Source organism: Petromyzon marinus, chromosome 43 (genome assembly GCF_048934315.1).
Source record: "Petromyzon marinus isolate PM22_M1 ecotype Great Lakes invasive population chromosome 43, UKy_Petmar_22M1.pri1.0, whole genome shotgun sequence".
In the NCBI taxonomy this organism is placed as follows: Eukaryota; Metazoa; Chordata; class Hyperoartia; order Petromyzontiformes; family Petromyzontidae; genus Petromyzon; species Petromyzon marinus.
In genome coordinates, this window is record NC_133709.1 from 16,729,289 (window position 1) to 16,757,228 (window position 27,940).

General features: G+C 52.4%; 1 protein-coding gene across 2 annotated transcripts; it reads left to right on the plus strand.

Annotated features, from left to right (window-relative positions):
• The first annotated feature begins 575 nt into the window (after positions 1-575).
• Positions 576-27,873, plus strand: ASRGL1 (asparaginase and isoaspartyl peptidase 1). 2 transcript variants are annotated; one of them, XM_076073863.1, is made up of 7 exons: positions 576-1,391; positions 11,179-11,401; positions 11,702-11,844; positions 12,828-12,979; positions 17,596-17,714; positions 24,567-24,677; positions 25,795-27,873. In XM_076073863.1, the coding sequence occupies exons 2-7, from the start codon at positions 11,215-11,217 to the stop codon at positions 26,049-26,051; spliced, it is 969 nt and encodes a 322-aa protein (XP_075929978.1). In that variant the 5' UTR covers positions 576-1,391; positions 11,179-11,214; the 3' UTR covers positions 26,052-27,873. The 2 variants fall into 2 exon arrangements, with proteins under 2 accessions (XP_075929978.1, XP_032836057.2); XM_032980166.2 differs by having other exon boundaries at positions 577-1,377.
• The last annotated feature ends 67 nt before the right edge of the window (positions 27,874-27,940 follow it).

Genomic DNA, 27,940 nt, shown 5'->3' on the forward strand with positions numbered 1-27,940 from the left:
TGGCATCCCCAATGGGCAATTCTGGCAAATCGCCTGATGAAGCTGGTTGTAATCACCAGCGAAACGTCGTACTCCAATTGTCAATGTTGGGGGTTTACTCGCCCATTGACACAAACCCAGAAAAATATCAAAATTTTAAAACTAATTTCCTGCCTAAAATATAAAAAAAAATTGACTAACACATGGGATGAACTTCTTTTTACAATAATGTCTACTAGTGCGTTGGCTGGGTCATGTAGCCCGCATGCCCAGCCACCGCATGCCCAAACAGCTTTTGTACGGCCGGATCGAGGGGGATAAACGGGCGCGGCACGGGCTAGAGAAGAGATGGAGTGATGTGGTACAGGAGGACGTGGAGCTGAGTGGACTTGCCAATGACTGGTACCAGCGGTGTCAAGATCGGCCTCTGTGGAGGAGGCTCGTGAAGGACGCTACTGGGCAGTTGGAGGCAGTCGCCCTCCAGCAACAACGGAGGGCGGAGGAGCGACGCTCACAACAACGAGCGGAGCGCCGGGTGCCTAAAGCACAGCAGGTTGGCACAGTAGGGGGCACAGGTGGTGCATCAGCCAGTCATCTCAGTCAGTCGACCCGTGGCACCTGGGTCTGCCCAGTGACCTCCTGCCAGCGGGCGTTCGACACTTCACGTGGCCTCACGGTGCACATAGCCTGGCACAAGCGTCGTGGTGACGTCACCGCCACTTAGTGGCGAATGGCGGTTGTTGTTGTTGTGTGTGGTGGGGGGGAGCGGTAGTGTAGTGGTTAGCGCGCCGCGCTACGAACCTGGCGACCCGGGTTAAATTCCCGCTCACAGCCACCACCAGTGACGATTACTTTAACCGGTCCTGGGGCTCTCCTAGGTCGACTCGGCCTCAAACGAGTAACTGGTGTGGTGTGTGAACATCGCCACTAGCTGTGTACTACCCGGGCAAAGCCGGGTAGTGCACAGCTAGTACAGTATATTCTGTGTGGAGGGAGCAGTATATTCCAATTACGTCTTTGGCGGTGAGTCTGAACCGAGGAAGGCGAATCTGGGTGGATGGCAAGCCCTCTCACTCAGAGTGAAACATTAACAATCCCCGATCATTACACGATTTCGCTTTGCAGTCAATCCGAGAATCGATTTGCTGTTGTCTCGCCGTCAATCGCCTCCTTTGTGGTCGATTATTAAAATTACAATGTTTTTGTTTGTTCTCTATCATGTTGTATTTAGTTATGTGACTGCCATTCGTGGTCACATTACGTCATTTGTACGTACGGGATAGTGTATATAATATTTGGGAATCGAAAACATCGATTCAACTCCAGGTCAGCTGATCGTGATGTAACCGTCAGCTGGTTGCGTGCTGGATTCTTGACTGGGACGCTACCGGCGGGGAGGTGAGTGGTGATTGGTGAGTAGTGAGTGAGTGGTGAGTAGTGAGTGGTGAGTAGTGAGTGAGTGGTGAGTAGTGAGTGAGTGGTGAGTGGTGAGTATAGTGAGTGGTGAGTATAGTGAGTGGTGATTGGTGTGTAGCGAGTGAGTGGTGAGTAGTGAGTGAGTGGTGAGTAGTGAGTGAGTGGTGAGTAGTGAGTGAGTGGTGAGTAGTGAGTGGTGAGTATAGTGAGTGGTGATTGGTGAGTAGTGAGTGAGTGGTGAGTAGTGAGTGATGAGTGAGTGGTGAGTGGTGAGTATAGTGAGTGGTGATTGGTGAGTAGTGAGTGAGTGGTGAGTAGTGAGTGAGTATAGTGAGTGATGAGTGAGTGGTGATTGGTGAGTAGTGAGTGATGAGTGAGTGATGAGTGAGTAGTGAGTGGTGAGTAGTGAGTGATGAGTGAGTGATGAGTGAGTAATGAGTGATTGGTGAGTAGTGAGTGATGAGTAGTGAGTAGTGAGTGATGAGTGAGTAGTGAGTGATGAGTGAGTGGTGAGTAGTGAGTGGTGAGTAGTGAGTGAGTGGTGAGTAGTAGGTGGCCTTCGTCGGTGCTCGCGAACAGCAACTTGGCCCCAACAGTCTACACGTGGGGGAGGTTATCTTCGCACGTGGCCGTGCTGATGATCGCTCATGAGCGTGGACCCGGAAGGCCACAGCTGCAGTGAGGCTTTTGCCTCTTATGGTGGTGGTGCTGCGTCGATTGTCATGACGATCGCGACTTAAGGAAACGCGAGATGGAGACTTGGGTCCGCGTGGTTTATCAAACCTTCGTGCAAACGCCTCGCTGTGAATTACTTTGGCGGCGGTGTTGCCCTCCAGTCCGACTGCCCTTCCCACCCAGCCCGACTGCCCATCCCGCCTGACTGCCCTCCCGCCTGGCCCGACTGCCCTCCCGCCCGACTGCCCTTCCCATCCCGCCCGACTGCCCATCCCGCCTGGCCCGACTGCCCTCCCGCCCGACTGCCCATCCCGTCCGACTGCCCTCCCGTCCGGCCCGACTGCCCATCCCGTCCGACTGCCCTTCCCACCCAGCCCGACTGCCCTTCGCGCCCGGCCCGACTGCCCATCCCGCCTGACTGCCCTCCCGCCTGGCCCGACTGCCCTCCTGCCCGACTGCCCTTCCCACCCAGCCCGACTGCCCTCCCGTCCGACTGCCCTCTCGCCTGGCCCAACTGCCCTCCCGCGTGACTTCCCTTCCCACCCAGCCCGACTGCCCTTCCCACCCAGGCCGACTGCCCATCCCGCCTGACTGCCCTCCCGCCTGGCCCGACTGCCCATCCCGCCTGACTGCCCTCCCGCCTGGCCCAACTGCCCTCCCGCGTGACTTCCCTTCCCACCCAGGCCGACTGCCCATCCCGCCTGACTGCCCTCACGCCTGGTCCGACTGCCCTCCCGCGTGACTTCCCTTCCCACCCAGCCCGACTGCCCTTCGCGCCCGGCCCGACTGCCCATCCCGCCTGACTGCCCTCCCGCCTGGCCCGACTGCCCTCCTGCCCGACTGCCCTTCCCACCCAGCCCGACTGCCCTCCCGTCCGACTGCCCTCTCGCCTGGCCCAACTGCCCTCCCGCGTGACTTCCCTTCCCACCCAGCCCGACTGCCCTTCCCACCCAGGCCGACTGCCCATCCCGCCTGACTGCCCTCCCGCCTGGCCCGACTGCCCATCCCGCCTGACTGCCCTCCCGCCTGGCCCAACTGCCCTCCCGCGTGACTTCCCTTCCCACCCAGCCCGACTGCCCTTCCCACCCAGGCCGACTGCCCATCCCGCCTGACTGCCCTCACGCCTGGTCCGACTGCCCTCCCGCGTGACTTCCCTTCCCACCCAGCCCGACTGCCCTTCCCACCCTGCCCGACTGCCCTTCGCGCCCGGCCCGACTGCCCATCCTGTCCGTCTGCCCGCCCTTCTCCCAACCGAATGCCCTCCTGACCGGGCCGACTGCCCTCCCGCCCGACTGCCCTCCCGCCCGACTGCCCTTCCCGCCTGACCCGACTGCCCTTCCCGTCTGCCTGCCCTCCCGAGACGGGAGGAGAGAAGCCAGGCGGACTAGAGAACACGCACGCTCGTCAATCAACCATCACGCCGGGTACAGGACAAGGAAACCATCACAACGGAGACATTGGCGCAGCGGGAGTGGTTCTTAACTTGTACTACAGCCTCGCAATGTATAATGTTAATGAATACGTAGGGGTTGATGAAACTAAGTGAAGTTGTAACTTACGTTGCCACGTGCTTCATTTGTGTTTTCGATGATTTACCTTCGAAAACAACTCTGGCCATGTCTCCCACCTCCCCAGAAAGGGCATCTCACAGCACCCCCAGGGGGTGCTCTGTGATGCACTCCAGGTTAAGAAGAACCACTGCCCTTAACACTACGCCTAACACGAGCACTACTCCTAACCACACACTAACCCTACCCCTAACACCACCACTAACCCTAACACAGTGGTTCACAACCTGTACTGAAGCCTTGCACCCCTTTGCTTCCCAAACGTAATGTTTTTGTAACGTTAATAACTACTTAGGGGTTAATGAGACAAAGTGATTGTGTAACTTAACATGCCCCGTGCCTTAATTTGTGTTGTCGATGATTTACCGTCGAAAGAAAATCTGGCCATGCCTCGCACCCCCCCCCCCCCCCTCCAGAAAGGGCATCACACAGAGCACCCCCAGGGGGTGCTGTCTGTGATGTACCCCAGATTCAGAAGAAGAAGAGCCACTGCACTAAGGCAGCGGTCCACAACCTTTCTGGCACCAGGGACCGGTTTCGTGGAAGACAATTTTTTCACGGACCGGGGGGGGGTTCATCATTGGGTCTTTCTCCCTTTTCAAAGAAGCTCTTAAGCGACGTTTCATTTTTCTTACTCATTGTGGCTACTCGGGTTGTTAGAGCTTGTGGGCTTACCAACACCACGTGACTGAGACGAGTGCGCAGTGCGGGAAAGAGGCGCGGATGGATAGTGGTAAATAATAAAATAATGGGGCGGGCCACGCGCGGACTCACCGCTGTCGCCTCCTGCTGTGCGGCCCGGTACCGGTCCGCGGCCCGGGGGTTGGGGGCCCCTGCTCTAAGGGAAGCGAGCAGGATTGGGTAGGCCATGTCCACGGCTCGAAGGGACGACAATGGTCGAGACGAACCAAAAGGAGGGGCACACGCCCCGGAGATAACGGTGACCGCGGAGATGGAGCCACTGAATCGGCTCGCGTGCAGCAGGAGCGAGATCGAGGATCGTTGCATCGGAGAACCGCCTGCAGTGGCGACGGCTTGGGAGAGCGAAGGCTTCATCCAGCGGGTGGATAGAACCGCGGCTGATCACGATGATGAAAGTTGTCTTGCGAGAGCATCGGGTGACGGAAGGGGCCTTGATCCACGCGTCAGGGTAGCGAGCGTTTACCTGGAGGGTCTAACACCTTGGCAGTTCGGTATCTGGCTCGCTGTCAATTCGTGTTTACCCCTCGCCTGGCAGGGTACGCGATCGTCGGCGCCAAGAGTTCTGCGGTTGTCGAGATATGGATTAGGCGGTGGGTGGCTCAAAGGTCAAGAGCGCTGAGCCGTCAACGGCTGGGACCCTGGGTTCAAATCCAGGCAGCCGCCCAACTGTGATTAAATCCAGGTTCTCGAGTGTATAGTGGAGATGGTGTATGCCTCAGCCTGGTCACAAACAACTCCACAAACACTATTGAATTCTAGCTTTAATTTTTTTTTTACTTTCATTCGAAGAGCATTACCCCAAGGCGGCAGGGTTGGTCGAAGATACTGCCTCAGACGCAACCTTGAACGGATTTTGCTCTATGACAGTGGTTCTTCTTCACCTGGGATGCACGCACTTCCGGGGGTGCTGCGAGGGATGGACTTTCTGGGGGTGCGAGACATGGCCAGATTTTGTTTTCAAAGGTAAATCATTTGAAACACAAATTGAGCACGGGCACGTTGAGTACAACTACTTTGTTTGATCAAACCCTATGTATTTATTAACCAATTTTTTTTTTTTTACGATTGAGAACCAAATGGGGTGCAGGCTGCAGTAAAAGGCTAAGAACCACTGCTGTATGATGATATCTGCATCCGTGGGCCGTCTTATTTCTCAGGGGTACAAATGCACTGCTACTGGAAAATCACGAGGAACGTTTATTCCGTATGACATTTGAATGAATGTTTAATGCTTGCCTATGGGCTATGCATTAATTAGAGCCTTACATGTCAGCTGCATGTGAGGCTCGTTTCCAAACACCCCTTCATGGGCCCTGCTTGATAGCTCTCTGCCATCCTCTCTTCATGTTCTCGTCATAGCTCTCTGCTCCGAAGAAGGTGCATTCCCCAAAACGTCGACATTTCTTTATGTGGCAGTGTTGTTGCCGTGTGCGTTTTGGGATTACGTTATCGATGCTTGTGCGCAGCGTCTCTTGTTCAGATGGATCTCGTGTCGTCTTACCGGACCTCCTGTGTATTGAGCAACGCGCATTGGCACGTACAAAAGCTCCTGTCCTTATCCACACCACCAGTTCAAGAGAGCTGAATGTGCGTGGGACCCACAAGTGTGGTTTTCAAAATCGCCCACTCGAGAGTTGAGAAGACGATAGCCACCCCCGCCGCTACCACTGCCACCACCTTAGGCACCGTGCCAAAGGCGGCCGCTGTCGGACGTTGCCTCAAAGGCGACGAGGTAGCAAACCCCCACACGGCCCTTCATCTCGGTGATGATCACAGCCGGGGTGTGGTAGCCACGTGGCCACCAGCTGGGCAGCAGCTGGCCAGGTGTAGCGCCCCGTTTTGAGGTTGCTTGACGGCACACTCTGCTACGCTTCCGAGCGCGTTTGCCGCCCCCCCCCCCGATGGGATTGGCCCAAACGGTTGTAAAATAACCACAGGAAGAGGAGCGGTCTCCGGCGAAGCGGTGAACATCGACCGCGTGAAATACTCTTATGTAAGCGCACAACTTTATCTTATCTTCCCGTCGTCCCTGCGCCCCCTGCATGAACGACGGAGGCGCAGGGACAGACGTTCGATTACGTTGGAATCAACCTGCAGACGGCGGTCTTCTCGCACGGCCAGCAGCTCTATGTCGCCTTATCTCGATCCCGTAATCCCAAACAGGTGAAAGTCCGCAAGGCCATCTACTTAACGACGAGAGAAAAATTCACACGAAATGTCGTTTTCAATGAAGGCTTCCGGATGTAAAATGACATAAGCTTTTAATGAAATAAATGAAATGATCTAATTCAAAACATAATACAATTCAAAGATGTTTCATTTTAAAACTTCAAAACGTAGCATCGGGTGCTTGCGTGCACGCGTCGTTCGTGTGCAATTTTTTACCTGACTTTCCTGGCCGACGGCCGTAAATGGTTGGTCGGGGGTGCCGTAGGTGCGGCGACCCCGAACAACCCCTAGTAAATTGATAAAAATGCAGAAATCACTGCCAGGACAGGTTCGCTCGGCGTGCGGTCGGTGCGTACAACGTCTAAAAATACATTGCGGCATATCCGCGCCATGCTTTGTAAAGGTACTGTGGCGGTAATGCCTCCGAGCTGCTTGTCGTTCCCGGAACGTGCAAAATACCGATTTAGTTGATGACGCATCCTGCCCAAGCCCAGTTGTCTCAACTGTCAATACTCTGTCCCTCACCAGTCCTTTGTTCTCTGTTCCTCGTCTCTTCACTCGGTTTAATCCCACGCACGCCACCTCTCCGTGCTGCTGATGAAAGTGCTGTTTAATGTACGTTGAACTTATTTCGCACCGTACGTAGCCAACCGTGCTAATTGGAGGTGCGGGGGAAGGACAATAAATTAAACAGAAAAAGCAGCACTAAAGAAATTAGTTTTCAGTCTCGTACAGCATGGAACAATTCCACCACTGAAAAATGACAAAGATATTATTTTCGAGGAGATGTCTTAAAGTGACGATACTGAGCCCTATTGCAAAACAATAGTTTAGTAACTTTTTAATTTTGGTGGAATGTTCCTGCCATGGTTCATCCCAGCCTTGGTCTGGTCTCAAATGTCGCTGAAAATATTTACAAAAGACTCAGCACCTGCGACTGTCACCTGCTATCGCCACCACCTGCCCGTGTGTAAAACTATACACGGGCACGCATGCACACACGCGCTCACACACACGGCCGTGGCAGTCTCGTAGGAAAACAGAGAAAAAAACATTAGGGCAAACATTCGCCATTGCATCAGCTTGCACTTCCCAGTTATTAAGATCGACCTCTGTATTTGCTGACGGCCGTGGACGTCGCAAAGGTCAAACCGCACAGGCTCATTGCAGTGCTTTGATGGAGACAGATTTAAAACGTTTAACTATTAAAAACTTAACTTTTTATTTTATTTTACCAGGTAAGGTCCCACTGAGCTGTGTAGCTGTTTTTTTCAGAACCGACCTGGCAGCCACGAATGCTAGCTCAACGAGAAGTGGCTTATCGCGTGGACATTTGTAGCAGCAGCAGCCAAATATTCTAAACGCATGTTTACAAATGTGAAGGGAAAAACCGGTGGACCCGGAGAAAAATCCACGCGACCACGGGGAGAGAGAGTGCATGAAAACTCCGAATGTACAGCAGCAGGCGTCAGTGTCGGGATCGAACCCGTGACCTCCTGTACACCAGGCGAGGTAGTCAACATCTCATAGCCACCACGGCAGTACATCAAGTGGATTCATTTCCATCTGTCTTCCATCTGTTCTCTGGGTGCTTCGGTATCCTCCCGCATGCTTAAATGGTAATTTGCGGAATTGGCCAAACATCTCGAATGTACGGCCACAGAGCTTGAGCAATTAGCAGCACTGGTTCTGGCTGCGGCGTTACAGATTTGCGTGTATATTTATATTTAAAGCGAACGTGTTGACAAAGTAAAACATGGCGTGAGAGTTTCAGCGTGGGGATGGATGTGCTTTCCGGATTAACACAAAAAATCTGAAGATCCAATCTAGTTAATGAAATGTTGGATAATCCCGTTTTTTTATATTCGGATTGATCCAGATACATAGAATATATCACCGGCATGACATCACTTCCCTCAACAGTGGCGTCACCTCACACTAAGATGTGAAATATAAGAATAGGTTGTACCCATATCTGGCAATAAAACAGGTGCTTCGATGTTAATATTCCAAGTTGATGCCTCTTGCAAGGAATCAATTACTGCCTTAACCACACACGGTTCTTGTGGTGAACATGCAAACAAACATGGCGCTGATAACGCCTTTGAAACTGATTGGCCTACACCATTGACAGCAGCCTTCTCTATGGCCTAGTCTCACCACCACCACCACCAGTGTCAGGCCAGAGAACGCCAAAGGCGAACACTACAAAGACATTGCCACACTTATCCAGGGCATTTATCGCTCCAGGTGGGGGATACTGGAAAAAGGTGCCATCCATGATCGCGCTCAGACGTTCAGAATGAGTACACGTCGTCACGTCCGTGATATGAGGAATTAAACGAACGCGTCCTTCGTCTATAATTACAACGTTGCATCATGGTTCTCGGTCACATGACATGAGGCATAGGCTACATCGATTTATGAAGTGGGACAGTCTGGGCTATCACGCCGCGTGTTTTCAGAAGGCGAATCGGGATATCGCGCGGTGATGAACTGCATGAGGGAACGCACTTTTCGATAACGTGGATGCGAATTTGATATAACGCGATTTGATTGAACAGAACCGCGTCGCTGCGCCAGTAGGCATAGGCGGTCGTACGGCTGCCTCGGCGGCGTAGCATCATCATCATCGTCACACGAGCCATTGGGATGCTGCTGGATGCTGCTTGTAGATGCTACCCACGTGCCTCAGCCTGTGTACGAATCTCACGTGTTATCACGGACCGTGCTCTACCCCCTATGTTACATGTTATTTATTGTAACGTGATGTTACCACAATGTGGTGTTCTTCAGGAGTGCAACTACCACCGCGTTCTCTAGGAGAAAAGGCTATAAATTGAATAACTCGTGACAGTACTGTGAGGATGCCTTCTCCGCCTTCGTAACTTCACCAATTCACACGGTAAACAATGACCAACTTACCATTCATGTTGTCATTCATATTACCATTTATATTGACAATTATATGATATTTCATACTGTTCAGTGTTACAAAAAAACGGACGTGAATAAAGGGAACGTGGAGTGGCCTGTAAAATAAATACTCGCGGGGCCGTCTCCGATTGGGTCGTAAGGCGGTTGCATTGCCCACCACATACACCACAGCTACTTAGACGTGGTGCCTTGCTGCGCGCTGATTGAGACGAATTAAACCGTATTTAACTGTACTTTTAATCTTTTTCATGTAGTACCGCAGAAGGATACTTTTATTCTTGATTTGAAGCTTTTATTATTCATTCATTTCAGTGCATTTATTATTTCACTCGATTCTTATTCCCATTTATATAATGGTAAATCAATCCGGAGTTTCTTGCACAGAAACTATGTATATTGAGTATTTGCATATTGAGGTATTTACTACATCAGGTGTCCATACAAAAGTCAGAAGTTGACACGAAAAATCCGCCCAGCTCTGCGGTGAGCGATGTTCCCACTGCAAACCGAGACGTTTGCGAACAGGTCGTGCGAACAGGTCGCGCAAAGTTACAATTTGCATACAGGAACATTGTATTACTCGTGATGCGTGTCTGTTTAAAATACTGGTGGTTATAATAGGGTTTTTCCCCTTTTTTCTGGCAACAAAACTGAAACTTTTTTACAAGGATTCATGTCTGCATTAACCACAATACCTGCAGTCAAAATGCAAACAAAAAATACTATGATAATATATGCATTTTCTTAGCTCTTTCGGTAAAGTCACGTTGAAGGGAAACAATAAAATATATATAAAAATACAAATTCTCACGGCTTTTCGACCATAACACAAACGGTCGTCATCAGGTCACGACCGTTTGTGTTATCAGGTGACGACCGTTTGTGTTATGGTCGAAACGTCGTGAGAATTTTTATTGTTATATATATTTTATTATTTTATTGTTTCCCTTCAACGTGACTTTACCGAAAAAGCTAAGAATATGAATTACTGCAGTCACGAAAGCTTTAAATCAAAATATATGCATTGTCCTTGAAACTGATTGGTCCACACCAAGGGACGGCTTTCTTTTGAGCCTCGACCCAATTGGTGCTCGACCACATGACGCCAGAAGGCGTCACACAGCTCAAAGACAATGCATTTTGACTGCAGGTATTGTGGTTAATGCAGACATGAATCCTTGTAAAAAGGTTTCAGTTTTGTTGCCAGAAAAAAGGGGAAAAACCCTATTATTACATTTTGGTACTGGCAAAGGAGGCCTAATGATGTAGATGCTCACCCCGAGCCCTCATTACTTTGATAGTGCATTGTCTTTGAGCTGTGTAACGCCTTTTGGCATCCTCTCGTCGAGCACCAATTGGGTCGAGGCTCAAAAGAAAGCCGTCCCTTGGTGTGGACCAATCAGTTTCAAGGACAATGCCACATATATTATCATAGTATGTTTTTTGTTTGCATTTTGACAGCAAGTATTGTGGTTAATGCAGACATGAATCTTTGTAAAAAGGTTTCAGTTTTGTTGCCAGAAAAAAGGGGAAACCCCTATTATTACATTTTGGTACTGGCAAAGGAGGTCTAATGATATACTGGTGGTTCTTAACCTTGAGTGCGGCCTTGCACCCCTTTGGTTCTGAATCGTTAAAACAATTTTAATGTTCATAAATACACAGGTTTGACGAAACAAAGCAAGTTGTCGCGCGGCAGCGATTAAACACCGCAGGCTCTTCTCTGTTTCAGGAGGGGACCTCGCGGGCACCGGCCGTGAGAGCCACGATGGAGGGCGTGGTGGTGGTGCACGGCGGCGCCGGCGTCGTCACCGACGACCGGGCTGAGGCCTGCAGGGCGGGCGTGAAGCGCGCCGCGGCCCAGGGGGCCCGCGTGCTCGCCGCGGGGGGCTCCGCCGTGGACGCCGTGGAGGCGGCGGTGGCGCTGCTGGAGGACGACCCCAACTTCAACGCGGGTGGGGCGCTCACGTGACCACCCCCCTCCCACTCACGTGACCCCCCCCCCCCCTCCCACGCACGTGACCCCCCCCCCTCCCACGCACGTGACCCCCCCCCCTCCCACGCACGTGACCATCCCCCCACGCATGTGACCCCCCCCTCCCACGCACGTGACCACCCCCCCTCCCATGCACGTGACCACCCCCCCCACGCACGTGACCCCTCCTCCCACGCATGTGACCCCCCCCCCCGCACGTGACCCCCCCCCCTCCCCCCCCTCCCCCCCCTCTCTCCCCGCGCATGACCCTGTTGTGCAGGCGTGGGCTCGGTGCTCAACGCGGACGGGGATATCGAGCAGGATGCACTCGTGATGGACGGCTCGCGCCTCGCAGCCGGCGCCGTCTCCTGTGTGCGCAACATCGCCAACCCCGTGCTCCTCGCTCGCCTCGTCATGGACAAGGTGCCACGCTACCCCCCCTCGCCCTGGCCACACGCGGACTCACGAGGGGCGGAGGGGCGGACGGGAGGAGATTGGGACGGATGAATGGACAGGTGGATGGATGCGTGTATGTTGAACTTCTTTTGCACCGTACGTAGCCGACCGTGCTATTCGGAAGTGCGGGGGAAGGACAGCAAACTAAACAAAAAGCAATTTTAAAGAAATGAGGTTTCAAGCTCGATGATTTAAAAGTACATAGCTCCCACTGGCTGCCTAATATTGGAAGGAAGAGCGTTCCAGACCGCTGCAGAAGCGCATCTGAAATCGCCGCGTGATGCGGCGACAGCCTTTGTTCGATGGGCAGCCTAAAGCCGCTGCTGCCAGGATGACTGGAGTTTGCGTGATGGTGGTTTATCAGCGAGTTGGAAGGATGGATGAGTGGACAGGCGGACACGCGGGCGGTCGTAGGTCATTTTTGGGATAGGCCATGTGACGTAAATGTGTGTGGATACTACCCTCCACTACCCGACACAGCCAGACAATTTGAATTGTCACGCACGCAAGTGTTGAACCACGCGCCGATCAGCATTGTTTCAGTTCGCTCACCGGTGATTTGAGGGGCAATTCCTCACAACTAAAGTTAGCCGGAGATTTGACCTAGCCGCTGTATTTACCGGCGAGTGAGCTGACGCCAGAAGTCCTCCGCATATATGCGGGACTCCCAGAGGCACGTGGCAACAGCGAACGGTGATGATGCTACTGTAACCGACGTGCCCTGGTGAGCGTGAAACTGGTCTACAGCTGCGACCGCTGGGACGATCACGTCCTGCCAGCGCCTTGGGCTGACGGCATAAACGTCCAGTTCCCTCGGGCCCCGTTGGCCTGGACAAGGCTGTACGAGGTTTTGCGCGCGCGATGCTTGCACACCGCCGGGCGCGATGCGAGCGAGCGCGGGTGGCTAAACACCGGCCCCCATCTGCCTGCGTGCACGCGCGCGGTGGCAGACGAGCCACGCGATGCTGACGGGGAGCGGAGCGGCGGAATTCGCGCGCTCCCTGGGAGTCCCCGAGGTTCCCGCGGAGCAGCTGGAGACGCCGCGCTCCCGCCAGCGCTGGGAGAAGAACCGGCGGCCTGACCCCCAGCGCCACCCAGACGAGTAGGGCCCCCCCCCCCCCCCCCCACCCACCCCCTACCCACACTGCACCGGTACACACCAAAGTTCCCTCTTACCTATGTATACAAGTGAAATATGACTCTGGTCTCTACGATAGTCTACAGGTCCACTGTTAGCCTTCCGCAGTGGTGGCCAGTACCCCGAGCACCGTGATCCATGCTGGTGCATGTCACCGGGAAGCTTCGACCAACAATCGCGCGGGCGGATTCAACCCTGCAATGTACTCCAGACATAGCAAGTACAAACGCCGACTCGGTAGAAGTGATGTGTTTCAGTGATCTTCATTGCAAGGCCACAGCGGGCCCACTGGCAGCCCCTGGTGGCCTTTAGCGCGCACCCCACATCGTCATCATTGTGTTGTCACAAGCCCCCAATGGTTTAAAATGGTGTGTCGGCCCTCGCACTAATGCTGGCTTATCGGCGAAAGTGGCGCCCCTCTCAAACTTCGTGAAGCAAACTGGTGTTTAATGCACAAATTCTTAGGGGATTTGCATTTGCCATCGGCCGTAAAGAAATGTTCTGTCTGCCAATGTCGGTGTTTGTTCCGAGTTGTCCTGATATCCACAACAAAATCGCTCGTGATGATCCACCCGCGGATCGCGATTCACGTACTAGCCTCCACCGCTCTATGGGATGGCCCACAGCCATTTACAATAAGTAAAAAAGTAATCATCATCATCTGCCTCCTTGGGCAGGTTACATTAATCTCATTTCACACAGACGGTTTTGCCACCTAGTTTGCGTTACATGTGTAGTGTCAACGATTCAGAGATAGAGTTTCTAGGAGGCACTCTCTTTATTAACAGCTATCACGGTCTCATCTGCACACTCTCCACAGTAGCTCAGCCTAGTCTGTACACAACACTGGCCGTCTAACACTGACGGCGCTGACTGAGATAGCTAACTGCTCTCCTTCGTAGCGCGATATCTAGCGGAGACGTTTAGCGACGCCGGCGACGAGACGACAGCGACGACGAGATGAGTCCATTCCCAGAACCGGCAGCCTGGGGCCTCCAGACGGGGTCCTCCGTGACCCTTACCCTAGTTCCTCCCCCCTGCCCACACACCGTGCACGCCCTCACCGGCGCGTGTACTGTCTGTGTCCACCACAGTTGCCGCTGTTGTCCACCAGCCGGCGCTATTACACTAGGCGTGTATTTACTCCCACTCGCATTAACAAAGCCACTGTGGTGAGACGTTAACTATCTCACTTGGTCTGCAGGAGGTCGTGGGTTAGATCTCGACCCTGACGCTTGTATAGTTGGAGTTTGCAGTGTCTCTCTCCCCGTGGTCGTGTGGATTTTTCTCCACATTACTAATCGACATCACGCGTTTTTGAGTATTTGGCTGCTGCTATACATTTCCACACGACGACGATAAGGCCACTTCGTTGAGCTATCATTTGTGATATCCAGGTCGTTTCTGAAAAAGAAAAGCTACATGCTCAGTGAGGCTTTACCTGTTAAAATAAAAAATAGTTAGACGGAGCCGGTGCAGAGCCACGCATGACATTGGAGAAGAAGGGAGCCCACAATAGAGCCTGCCGTAAAGCACACGTACACACAATGGAGTGCTGCTCAGCGAACACAACGCGAGACAACGTGGATCTACCTAGCGGCGTCTAAATGCGATCGCGTCTCAGGGCACCGCACAAAAATTAGAGAGCACTGCTGTTGTGGTGCTGAGAGGCAGCCAACAGACTCGATTCTGATTGGTTGTTCCCCGTCATCTCGTGGCATCTGTTTAAAGGGAGCCTGGTCTAACTTCCTGAATTCTCATTGAAACTAAACGATGTTTATATTATATTTTTTTTCGGTAAAGTCACGTAGAAGGGAAACAATAAAATAATAAAAATATAAAACAATAAAATTCTCACGACGTTTCGACTGCAACACAGGCAATCATCATCAGGTGTGAAAACCACAGCAAGAAATTTTGAAAAAAGTGGCGTTTTTTTTAACGTTAGCACCACGGAGAGCGATTTGGCAGTTATTCAGATGGACGAGTCGATCTTTGTTCGGAAAAGAGGAGGGGGGAGACGAAAATAATGGACGTTTCTGATAAGCCACCGTAAGTGTGAACAATCAATCAAGACCCGAAATGGTTTATCAAATCCTTCCAATGATTGCTAAGCCAGAATCCATCTTCTTGGTTGAGATTGTCTCTGTGTTTGTATATGTGGATAGCCTCATGAACGAATCTTTCATGGTAGCCAGATGGCTTGCAAAGAACCTCTGTCTTGGAGAAGTCAATGTCATGTGAGCCTACTGAATTATAACAGTGATCTGCCACGGCCGAGGTGTTGGTCCTACCGTGTTTTAGGTCTGCTTTGTGTTCACGAATGCGGTCCGAGACATGTCGTTTGGTTTATCCAATGTAACTACTACCACAGAGGCAACTGAGTTTGTAGACGCCAGGGTACTGTATGTCTGGAATCACATCTTTTTACAGACGGAACCAGATCACGGATTTTATGTAATGTGTTGAATCGGACCTGGATCTTGTGTTTATTCAGGATTTTGGAGATCTTTTTTGTGATCCCCGCAATGTAGGGTAAAGTGATGGTTTTGAAAGGCTCCTCAAGAGGGTCCTTCTTCATGGTTGGAGTGATAGCTTTGCGGATTCTGTATTCAGAGTAACCATTAGCCTTAAGAGCTTATTGTATGTGCTTGAGTTCACTGACTATGTGTTCCTGGTCGGATATGCATTGGGCTCTATGGTGCAGAGTCTTGATGAGGGAATTCTTCTGGGATGGATGGTGGTGGGAATCCGGTTTCAGGTAAGCATCCGTATGGGTAGCTTTCCTGTAGACAGAGTGGCTCATTGAACCATCAGGTCTCTTTTTTTATCAGGACATCCAAAAAAGGTAGCTTGCCATCTTTTTCGACTTCCATGGTAAATCTGATGGCTGGGTGTATGGAATTGATGTGGTTGAGGAATTGGTCTAGAGCAGGCCAGCCATGTGGCCAGATGACAAAAGTGTCATCCACGTACCTCTTCCATAAGGTTGGGCGCAGAGTGGCAGTCTGGATGGCGTCAGTCTCAAATTTCTCCATGAAAATGTTGGCTACAACCGGATATAGGGGGGAGCCCATTGGGGTGCCCTCAGTTTGTTTGTAGAAAGTTCCATTCCAAGTGAAGTATGTATTGGTTAAGCAGTGCCTCACCAGGGGGGGTACCTCAGTGTTTAGTACTTGATGAACCAAGTTTTCAATGATTGCGATGGTGTCAGGTATAGGAACTTTGGTGAATAAGGAAACTACATCAACACTGACAAGCAGGTCGTCTGGGGACAGGGAAATACCCGTGATTGTCGATACCAGGTGAGTAGAATTTTGTACCGCAGAGGTGGTATTTCCAGTGAAAGGCCGCAGGATTTCAGACAGAAAACGAGCCAGTTTGTAGGTGGAGGAGTGATAGTAGAGACGATGAGACGAAGGGGTGTATCTACTTTATGTAATTTTGGTAAGCCGTATAATATTGGTGGCCTGGCAGCAGAAGGTTTCAATGAGAACTGTTTGGTTTGATCAATTAATGCGGTTGAATCAGAAATGATTTTGTTGGTTTGTATGACGAGGCTGTTGGTGGGATCTCTTTATTTTTGTATAGCTGCCATCGTTGAGTAATTCTTGAATTTTGTTGTTATTCTATTTTACCCATGATGACAGTGGCATTGCCCTTGTCGGCAGAGAGGATGACAATGTCATCCCTCTTTTTTAATTTATATAATTCAAAACGCTCATCTTTGCTGAGGTTGCTAGCTGGCATCTTAGCGTTTATATTACCAGGTAAGACCCCTCTGAGCTATATCGCTCTTTTCTAGAAGCAACCTGGCCACCACAAATGATAGCTCAACGAAGTGGCTTGTCACCACTTGGACATTTATAGCAGCAGCCAAATACTCTTAAACGCACGTCGATCATAAATATGTTGGGAAAAAACCAGAGGACACAGAAAAATCCACGTGACCACGGGGAGAGACACCGCAAACTCCAAATATACAGCAGGCGTCAGGGCCAGGACCTAACCCACGACCTCCTGCACACCAAACGAGGTAGTTAACAAATTTCCACATTGAGGCCCTGGGTACTTTTTCCCTGATGATGCCTCACCTATTCACAAATCAAACATCGTGGACTTGTGTTCTTGATTCTTTCGGTAAAGTCACGTAGAAGGGAAGTAATAAAATAATACAAATAAAATAATAAAATTGTGGAATTTTATTGTTTTATTTACATTATTTTATTATTTCCCTTCTACGTGACTTTACCGAAAGAACCAAAAATATGAATCCCTGCAGTAACGAAAGCTTTAAATCGAAAATTAAAAATCTTGGACTTGGTTGCGAGATTTGCTCTTCAACTCGCCAACAATAATTTGTACGCTGTTTAAATGCTCGTGCACGCGACAATTTAACTCGTTTGTCTGTGTTGGTTGGCGGAGGATTGCACGACACATCTGGTTATATCACTTACATGGCCTCACGAAAACAATCGGTCGGTAGTAAAACTACATCCCGCGGCGACGCTTCCTCTGCCGCCCCTCCCTGTGGCTGTGGCGCTCTCCGACCAACCCCCCCCCCCCTCCCCGACTGGCAGGCTGCACGGTACCGTGGGAGCGGTGGCGCTGGACCGCTCCGGCAACCTGGCGTGCGCCACGTCCACCGGAGGGATGACCAACAAGATGGTGGGCAGGGTTGGAGACACTCCGTGCATTGGTGAGTCACGCCGATGGCTGAACTACATGCGGTGACGCGGTTGGTACACGGGGGTGGCACGGTCACCTTGCGCGGCTGTCGGGGGCCGGCGTCGCCACTCGCCCCTTTTCGTGAGCTGCCCAACCGTAAAAGTTGCGCGCTTCAGTTGGCGGCTCGACTTCGAAGCGGGCTACGACGGAATCGCCGATCTTGCTGATGTTAGCCAATCCAATAGAGAGGGGCGTGGTGGGGTTACACGATTACTCGATCCAAGTATTGCTTGCCAATGAATCACTTGCCAATTAATTGATTGCCAGAGAATCTCAATGAATGGTCTTTTTCAAGATGGCTGCCCGTTCAATTTCACGCGACTGTCGGATTGACGGAGCGGAATCGATTACGATCATGCCTCGATTTACGATCCACAATGACCATATATGGGCAAAGACAACGCTCCCTTCGGCCAACGCCTTACTTTCTTCCATATATGGGCAAATCTCCGATCGGTGATTTTGTCGCGTTTCCGAATTCATCGTGTTAAAGCGCCGCACCTGTGGTCACCAACCCCCCGCCCCCTCGTGATCCGTGGATCAAACAAATCCCTCGAGACGCCGGTGTACAGCAGCAAGAGCAGTTTATGGGAACGCTGTCGCAAGAGGTCACACGTCTGGCGCAATGGCTCCTTCGCTGACTCCGCGTCGATGAATGAATGACCCGACCGTGGCCGCACTCGCAGGCCTGGCACGAGGTCCCTGGTGCTAACTCTCGGTTGAGGGTCGCACCGGAAGCCTCTTTTGTCTCCTGGATGTGTTTCCACTTTCTTGCACCGGAGAACCTCCTCGGTGCCTGGCCTGAGCGCCGCCAGGGTCGGAAGAGGCCTCGTACCGGGCCCGTGCATCGATACATCCCCTGAGCGCCACCGGGGTCGGGCAGAGACCTAGAGCCGGGCAGGCGGGCGGGCGGGCGGGCGGGGCGACGCTGGCTCGCGTGTTACGTCAAGTGCAATGACAACAACGACGATGATGATAACAACAACAACGGACGTAGGGGAAAAGGAACCAAGTGTTTTTAATTCGGGCTCTCGTGACAAACTCGCATCAACAATAGTTCTAAGATGCTTCGTAGGGGCACGACGCATGCAAGGGTGTGATCGCCCACAGGTTTGCAGGATTGTATGAAAAGGAATTGTTTTCGTGTTTTGTCAAATTATTTTATATCAGATCTCAGCAGTGAAGGCTCAGTGAGCCGAGGGAATGCAGGGCTGGGCTCGTTACACCCCGAGATGTACTCCTGCATGGCGGGGGGGGGGGGGGGGGTTGGGCGGGCAGTATAAAATATGTTGAAGATGATGTTAAAGTAATCGGTTCAAATCCAGTGCCGAGGCTGGGCGGCGTTTGATCGATATGGGGCCTGAGGAGGTGAGGAAGACCCAGAGCTTCGTGAATTTCGCGAGTGAGTCTTGGGCCCTCAATTTTGACGCCCGGTTCCTGGCAAGCCCACTCGTCGACCCCAAGTGTTGGCTTTGCGGTACGCGCCGTGCGTTGAACGTTACTCCCCCAAAAAGCTTTCACCGCGCCCCCCACCCACCTGCTGCTTGCTGTGACGAAGGCAAGGGAGAGATGGCCCGCTAAGTAGTGCAAGGCGAAAGTTTTCGAGAGAGAGAGAAGGAATGCTCAGCCTCAGCCTTCTTGTGTTCTCGAGTCTCGACAACCAGCGGGGAAATGGCATTGGCTCTGAACGAATTGCACCGAGAGATGGCGAGGTCGTGGGGCGAGTCGGCTCGCAATATCAAGGGTTGACCAGTTCAACCTTCGGATGGGGGGGGTCGACTCGGCTCAATATCCTTTCCTCTGGGCGTTGATAAAAAAATAGGTACCGCTTTGTGTCGGGGGATGGGAAGTCACCAATGGTTGAATCAGAATTCTGAATCTGTATTTATCCTGGCGAAATTCGTTGAGCTATGAAGCTCTTTTTCACAGATAACACAATACAAAATATTGGAGTGCAAAGTAAATGTGAATGGTAAGACAATCACGAATCAATAAATAGGAAAATTAGATGAAGGACACAATTACAAATTGTACACGTTCATAAATACTTCATGAACTTGAACTTGTACAGAGAGTATTATGACTCTCCCCCGCCATAGGAATGTGGCTCTGCAGGGGTGGGGTGGGAGGGGTGTTAACGGGAGGGGCACCCGCGCGTCGATGCCCGTTTAAGCGGCAGAAGCTCGCTTTGACTCGGGAACGACGTCCGTGAATGATCGCGATTCATTTTATTTTCCCATTGAATGACATCTGTGACACTACTGGACACGCGTGAAGCTACTGGACACGTGTGAACTACTGGACATGTGTGAAACTACTGGGTGTGTGTGAAACTACTGGACGTGTGTGAAACTACTGGACATGTGTGAAGCTACTGGACATGTGTGAAACTACTGGACGTGTGTGAAACTACTGGACGTGTGTGAAACTACTTGACATGTGTGAAACTACTGGACATTTTGTGAACTACTGGACGTGTGTGAAACTACTGGACGTGTGTGAAACTACTGGACGTGTGTGAAAATACTGGACGTGTGTGAAACTACTGGCCGTGTGTGAAACTACTGGACGTGTGTGAAACTACTGGACGTGTGTGAAACTGCTGGACGTGTGTGAAACTACTTGACGTGTGTGAAACTACTGGACGTGTGTATGAAACTACTGGACGTGTGTGTGAAACTACTGGACGTGTGTGAAACTACTGGACTTGTGTGAAACTACTGGACATGTGTGAAACTACTGGACGTGTGTGAAACTACTGGACATGTGTGAAACTACTGGACATGTGTGAAACTACTGGACATGTGTGAAACTACTGGACGTGTGTGAAACTACTGGACGTGTGTGAAACTACTGGACGTGTGTGAAACTACTGAACATCTTTGAAACTACTAGACATGTGTGAAATACTGGACATGTGTGAAACTACCGGGTGTGTATGAAACTACTGGACGTGTGTGAAACTACTGGACGTGTGTGAAACTACTGAACATCTTTGAAACTACTAGACATGTGTGAAATACTGGACATGTGTGAAACTACTGGGTGTGTATGAAACTACTGGACGTGTGTGAAACTACTGGATGTGTGTGAAACTACTAGACATGTGTGAAACTACTGGACGTGTGTATGAAACTACTGGACGTGTGTGTGAAACTACTGGACGTGTGTGAAACTACTGGACATGTGTGAAACTACTGGACATGTGTGAACTACTGTACATGTGTGAAACTACTGGACGTGTGTGAAACTAGTGGACGTGTGTGAAACTACTGGACATGTGCGAACTACTGGATATGTGAAAAAGAGCTTTACAGCTCATTGGATTCCTCCTGCAGTCTAAATAAATATTCTGATCCCGTGCACCACCACCACCACCACCACCACCCACCCACACCTATGTCCCAGCTGGAGAACGTTGACTTCCTGTGCGCCGGGGCGAGAAGATGGCATTTTGTGGCGGGCGGAGGATCCGCCCGTGTGTGTGTGTGTGCGTGTGTGTTGGGGCCTGATCGCACGTTGCCTCGTGCCATTAGCACCCCTCCCCAAGTTTTCGTCAACCGAGCTCCCATCGTCATCGTCGTCATCATCATCGTGGTCCCCCCCCCACCCGCTTATCGCGCCGTACGATTAATTGGGCGGTCGGGGGCAGGGGGAGGGTGCCGTATTTACTTTTTGTACATTCTGTGGACTGCCTCGGTCCAATTGTCTGTGTGGTGTGTGTGTGGTTGCGTGTGTTCATCTGGAGTAAACACGACAAGGTTGTTCCACAATGGCAATGGACGAGGGGACCGGAGGGGCGTTGAGGGCTCGTATTCACGCCACCCCCCCGCTCGGCAAGGCCTGCAGTCACATTGAGTTTATTTGATATTGACTTTGTATCGTCGCACGCTGTTTATCCAGGGACAGCTACACCAAGCCTCAAGACTTTGTTTTTCTTTAAGGGGAGGGGTCCTGCCAAGTTTATGGTGATTGGCGTGGCGGTGATCACCTGTGACCTCATAGCGATATACGCTTGGGTTTGATTCCCGACCCGGGCGCCTCTCTGTGCGGAGTCTGCATGTTCTCTCTCTCTATTCTAGTGAGTGTGTGAGAGTGAGTGTGTGAGAGTGAGTATGTGTGTGGAGTCTGCATGTTATCTCTCTCTCTATTCTAGTGAGTGTGTGAGAGTGAGTGTGTGTGTGTGGAGTCTGGATGTTATCTCTCTCTCTATTCTAGTGAGTGTGTGAGAGTGAGTGTGTGTGTGGAGTCTCGCTAACAGCACTTGCCCCTACAGTCTGTTAAGGCTATATGGGGGATCTTTGTATCTTTGTTTTTGTGTGGAGTCTGTATGTTATCTCTGTATTCTAGTGAGTGTGTGAGAGTGAGTGTGTGTGTGGAGTCTGTATGTTATCTCTCTCTCTATTCTAGTGAGTGTGTGAGAGTGACTGAGTGTGTGAAATCTGTATGTTCTCTCTCTCTCTCCCTATTCTAGTGAGCATGTGGGATAGAGTCATCTTGTTGGGCGACTTCAATGCCCGAGTTGGTTATGATGCTGGCACCTGGTCTGGAGTGATTGGAAGGCATGGGCCAGATGAGCTCAATAACAACGATAGGAGGCTGCTAGATTTTTGTGCAGCCCATGGGCTTGTAATTACCAACACGCTGTTCCGGCATTGGCGCATCCACACAACATCATGGATGCATGCCGGGTCCAAGCAAGAACATCTGCTGGACTACATAGTGACGGAACAGCGGATGCAGGCCCATGTCCTTGACACCAGGACCTACCGTGGAGCTGATCTGCCCACTGAACTTGTCATCTGTAAGATGCACCTGCCATTCTTCCACTCCGGTGGTGGGTGCACAACCAGGACCCGATTCAAACTCATAGTGGCCTGGTCTCAGCTGGCGGATGAAATATGCAAGCGAGAATTTCATCATCGCTTGCGGCTGGGGTTGGCATCGTTCCCCACTCCTGATGTCGAGGGGAAATGGGCGAGGTTTAGGACTGTGGCTCATGCAGCTGCAATGGCTGCTTTGGGTACTGGGGGAGGGGAAATCCCTCAGCCGGGAAAACATCGTGGCACAAAGTGGGGATGACCCTGCTGAGGCTGCGGTGCCTCAAATATTGGAAGAAGTCACCCCCTGTGAGTGGCTGGCTGTGGTGCTATCTGTTGAGGAAGTACTGACGGCGAACCAGAGTCTGAGAACAGGAAAGGCACCGGGCAGAGATGATCTCCCAAGTGAAATGCTGAAGGAGGGTGGCGTTTGTGCACAGACTGCCCTACATGACATAACAACAGTCTGGACCACTGGATGGGTTCTGCAGGATTGGAAGGATGCCCTGGTGGTCCCCCTCTTCAAGAAGGCGGACTGCACAGACTGTAACAACTACAGGGGCAGCTCACTCCTCAGTGTACCGGGAAAGGTCCTGGCAAGGATTATTCAACATCGCCTTGCCAGGCATGCTGAGGAGAGGCTTGCGGAGCTCCAATGCGGTTTCAGGAAAGGGCGGTCCTGCACAGATGCCATATTTTCTGTCCGTCTGCTACATCAGAGGTGTAGGGAATTCCAACAAGACCTACACTTCTGTTTTATTGACCTGGTCAAGGCCTATGATACCATCAGTAGGCCTGGGCTCTGGGTTGTTCTTCGTGCTTTTGGAGTCCCTGACCGTCTGCTCACGATCATTAAGGACCTTCATGATGGTGAGCGGGCCCAGAACAGTTCACCTGGCCTCAACTTGCACATAGCCTGGCACAAACGTCGTGGTGATGTCACCTCCACTTAATGGCGAATGGCGCTTGTTGTTGTTGAGTCTGTATGTTCTCCCTGTTCTAGTGTGTGAGTGTGTGGAGTCTGTATGGTCTCTCTCTCCCTGTTATAGTAAGTGTGTGCTAGTGAGTGTGTGAGTGTGTGGAGTCTGTATGTTCTCTCTCTCGCCCTGTTCTAGTGAGCGTGTGCTAGTGAGTGTGTGAGTGTGTGCAGTCTGTATGTTCTCTATCTGTCCCCCGTTCTGCACGGCTTTCATCCGGGTTTCTCTGGTGTCTTCCCAAACCTAATGAAACGCGAACGCATTGTCACCGGTATTGGCCAAGACATCCCAATGCTCAAAGATGACCGACAAATTACTCAATGAGGCATCACACAAACAGCAACAGCAGCAACGTCGCCCCCTGCTGTGAGAACTTAGCGGGACCCTTCGGAAAAATAGTCTGGAGACTCGTGCAGGCCTCCCTGGGTTCGACAAGGGAAATAATAATATTGGTGATAATATTATGATCGCCAATTTTGACCGTGATGCTGGTGCACAAAGGCCCGCTTTCATTTATTTTTGTATAGCATCTCGGGATCTTGAACGTCCCAGCGTGAAGCACAGACAGTGCATCATATTGCCGTAGGAAAGAAATTCACCCCAGTATTAACCAGGGTGGCCGTGGGCTCCAAGCACGAATCTCTGGAGCATGCGGTAAGACACGTGGCCATGACGGCTCACCGGAGCCACGTGACCGTGACGGCTCACCGGAGTCACGTGACCATAACGGCTCACCGGAGCCACGTGACCATGACGGCTCACCGGAGTCACGTGACCATGACGGCTCACCGGAGTCACGTGACCATGACGGCTCACCGGAGTCACGTGACCATGACGGCTCACCGGAACCACGTGCTGGGTGGATTGTAACATCGCAGGATCGTGTGAGGTAACGACAGCTTGACAGGGGGGAGATGTTCATCTAGCAGTGGATTGACCATAGCTGATGGTGCTAATTATTGGGGCATGTGGTGATGACGGTGGTGGTGGTGGTGGTTGTGCTGGCCCCGTGTGTCTTCCACACAGGGAGCGGAGGCTACGCAGACAACGAGCTGGGCGCGGTGTCGACCACGGGCGATGGCGAGTCCATCATGCGCGTGGTGCTCGCGCGTCTCGTCCTCTTCAACGTCCAGCAGGGTGAGGCACCGGCTCCCATCGCCACGGTGGACAAGCGCAGGCCCAGGCCGCCGCCTCCGGCTGGCGCGGCGTCGTGCGATAAGGCCTCTGATGGTCGCCGGCACTTGCGCCGCCGTGTGTGTGTGTTGTGCGTATGTTGTATGTGTGTTTGGTGTGTGTATGTTGTGTGTGTATGTTGTGTATGTGGTGTGTGTGTGGTGTGTGTTGTATGTTGTTTGTGTGTATGTTGTAGGTATATTGTGTGTGTGGTGTATATTCTTAGCTCTTTCGGTAAAGTCACGTTGAAGGGAAACAATAAAATAATATTATTGTTTCCCTTCAACGTGACTTTACCGAAAGAGCTAAGAATATGAATTACTGCAGTCACGAAAGCTTTAAATCAAAATTTGTGTGGTGTATGTTGTGTGTGTGTATGTTGTGCGTGTGTGTGTGTATGTTGTGCGTGTGTGTGTGTGTTGTGCATGTGTCTGTATGTTGAATACGTGTGTGTATGTTGTATACGTGTATATGTTGTGTGTGTGTATGTTATGTGTGTGTGTGTTGTGTGTATGTTGAACTTTCCACCGTACATCACCAACCACGCTAATCGGAGGTGCCAGGGGAAGGATAACGAACTAAACGCACAAAGCAGTCGTAAAGCAATGACTTCTCAATCTAGATGATTTACAAATGCACAGCTCCAGAAAAGCAGCTTGAGCTTTCTTCTTCTTCATCTTATCGTCCGCTGTCAAGCAGCGTTCACCTTTTCTGCCTCTTGACCTCTTCTCCAGAAGCTTTTCCGTCGATCTCTAGCTCCTGAGAACAGGGCTCAGCCCACGTCGGTTTCTGCCCCGTGTAACCGCACTGCCCCGCGCTGCCCCGCGCTGCCCCGTGTAACCGCGCTGCCCCACGTGATCACACTGCCCCGCGCTGCCCCGTGTAACCGCGCTGCCCCGCGCTGCCCCACGTGATCACACTGCCCCGCGCTGCCCCGTGTAACCGCGCTGCCCCGCGCTGCCCCACGTGATCACACTGCCCCGCGCTGCCCCGTGTAACCGTGCTGCCCCACGTGATCACACTGCCCCGCGCTGCCCCGTGTAACCGCGCTGCCCCGGCGGGCCGACTGTTTCTTGGGCAGGCATGAGCCTGGAGGAGGCGGCCGACTCGGCGCTGAGTCACATGACGGCGCGGGTGGGCGGCACGGCGGGCCTCGTGCTGCTGGCGCCTGACGGCCGCTGGGCCGCGCGCTGCAACTCGCTCCGCATGTCCTGGGCGGCCGCCTCACCCGGGGCCGCCCTGCTTCACTACGGCCTCGAGCGTGGGGAGATCCTCACTGAGCCGGCGCCACCGGTGCCGCTCACCGGGCCTGGGCTTGGGGCTGGGCCCAAGCAGTGACCCGGGGGGAGGGGGGGGGGGTGGGGAGGACGGTGGGGTGGGCGGCGAACGTCGGCGTCGTTCGCACGCTGGCGGTGATCGCGGGCGGGGGGGGCGTGCGGCGCTGAGACGTCGGTCGGGCTCTGGGCCGCGCGGGAGAGGTGGCTGCGACGTGCCGGCGTGGGTAGGAGGGGAGACGCGGCTCTGTCAGCAAAGCCAGAGTGATTTCCAATGAGGCACTGTTCACAGCCCTGATCCAGCCATGGAAATCCCACATTCCTGCGGCGGGGGGCGAGTCTATCCATAAGACGACTACTGTCGGCTTCCCCCACAACGTGGCACCCGTTTTATCATCCCCCGGGACGGATGATGGGCTGAGTCGACCGCTGCCGGATGAATGCTTCGCCCCACGCCGCGCCGAGCGGGAGGGTAAGGTTTGACGCGTCGCGTGCAAGCGGCAGCGCTTGCGAACGTCGCGAGCTGTACATTGGCGGCGTTTGTCTCTCGTGGAAATGGCGGACGGGGCTTGGGTAAGAAGAAAAATGGATTCACGTGGAGGCTTCCCGCCGGTGTGTCGAGGCCTCGCGGCCACACGGGTACACCGGGGCGCGCGTGCCGGCGAGGCGGAGGGGCCCCCGAGGAGCGTGTCCCTGTCCTTTACTGGACCCCCCACATGCTCTGTTCCTCAGGTTCTCGTTTTAAATTCGCGGGAGGTGTGTTCAGAATCGCTGTGTAGGCGGTACGTCTGTGTGCGTCCGTGCGTGTGTGTCTGTGCGTGTAGGGAGCGGTGGTGTGGCGGTCAGCGTGGCCCGAGTTCGATTCCCACTCACGGCCAAAACCAGTAACGATTATTTGAACTGGTCCTTGGCCTCCTCTAGGTCGACTCAGCCTCAAATGAGACAGGCAGCTGGTCATGGTGTTGGCCACCCACCCCCTTGTGTGTCGTGCTGGCCTTTAAAGGTGCTCGCTAACAACACTTGCCCCTACAGTCTGTTCAGGCTATACGGGGGATCTTTGTCTTTGTGTGTGTGTGTGCTGCTCGTTAACAGCACTTGTCCCAACAGTCTGTTCAGGCAATATGGAGGATCTTTGTCCCTGGAGCGGTGGTGTAGCGGTTAGCGCATTGCTCTACGAACTCTGCCACCTGAGTTCGATTCCCGCTCATATAAAAAACCGGTGACGCTTGTCTGAACCGATCCTAGGCCTCCCCTAGGTCGACTCAGCCTCAAATGAGTACCTGTTGCAGTGTGTAAACATCGCTGCTGGGGAGACAAAGGCCACCCACCCAGCTTCATAGGTGATACTTTCCCAAACAGGTGACACTTTCCCCAACAGTCTGTTTAGGCTTCACAGGGGGTCTTTGTGTGTACAGCTCGTTTTGCCACTCCACTGCTAGACGAGGGCTTCCCCCACGCTGCGTCGGTCTTGTGCGGTAGTTTATCTGTACTTCACCAGGGTGCCGCGATGCTGCGGTGGTGAGATGTTAACGACGTCACCTGGTATACAGGAGGTTCGATCCCGGCCCTGACGCCTGCTGTATATTTGGAGTTTGTTTGTCTCTCTGTCTCCCCGTGGTCGCGTGGATTTATTCTCTCCGGCTCCTCCGGTTGTTACCCCCACATTAAGAAACAACGTCACGCGTTGAGAGTATTTGGCTGCTGCTATAAATGTCCACGCCATAAGCCACTTCGCTGAGCTATCATTTGTGATGGCCAGGTCGCTTCTGATAAAACGAGCTACACAACGTTTAGTTGAGTACTGAAGGAGCATCCATCGATTGAAGCCACTGTCATTGTCGTTTGTTCCTGTGAAAATTAAAGGGTTTTTTCCTGTGGCCCCTTCAGCCGCTCTCAAGCCGTTTCTTCTTGAGCGCCCGCGTGGTCTTCGCTCCGGCGACGGCGAACTCCCCA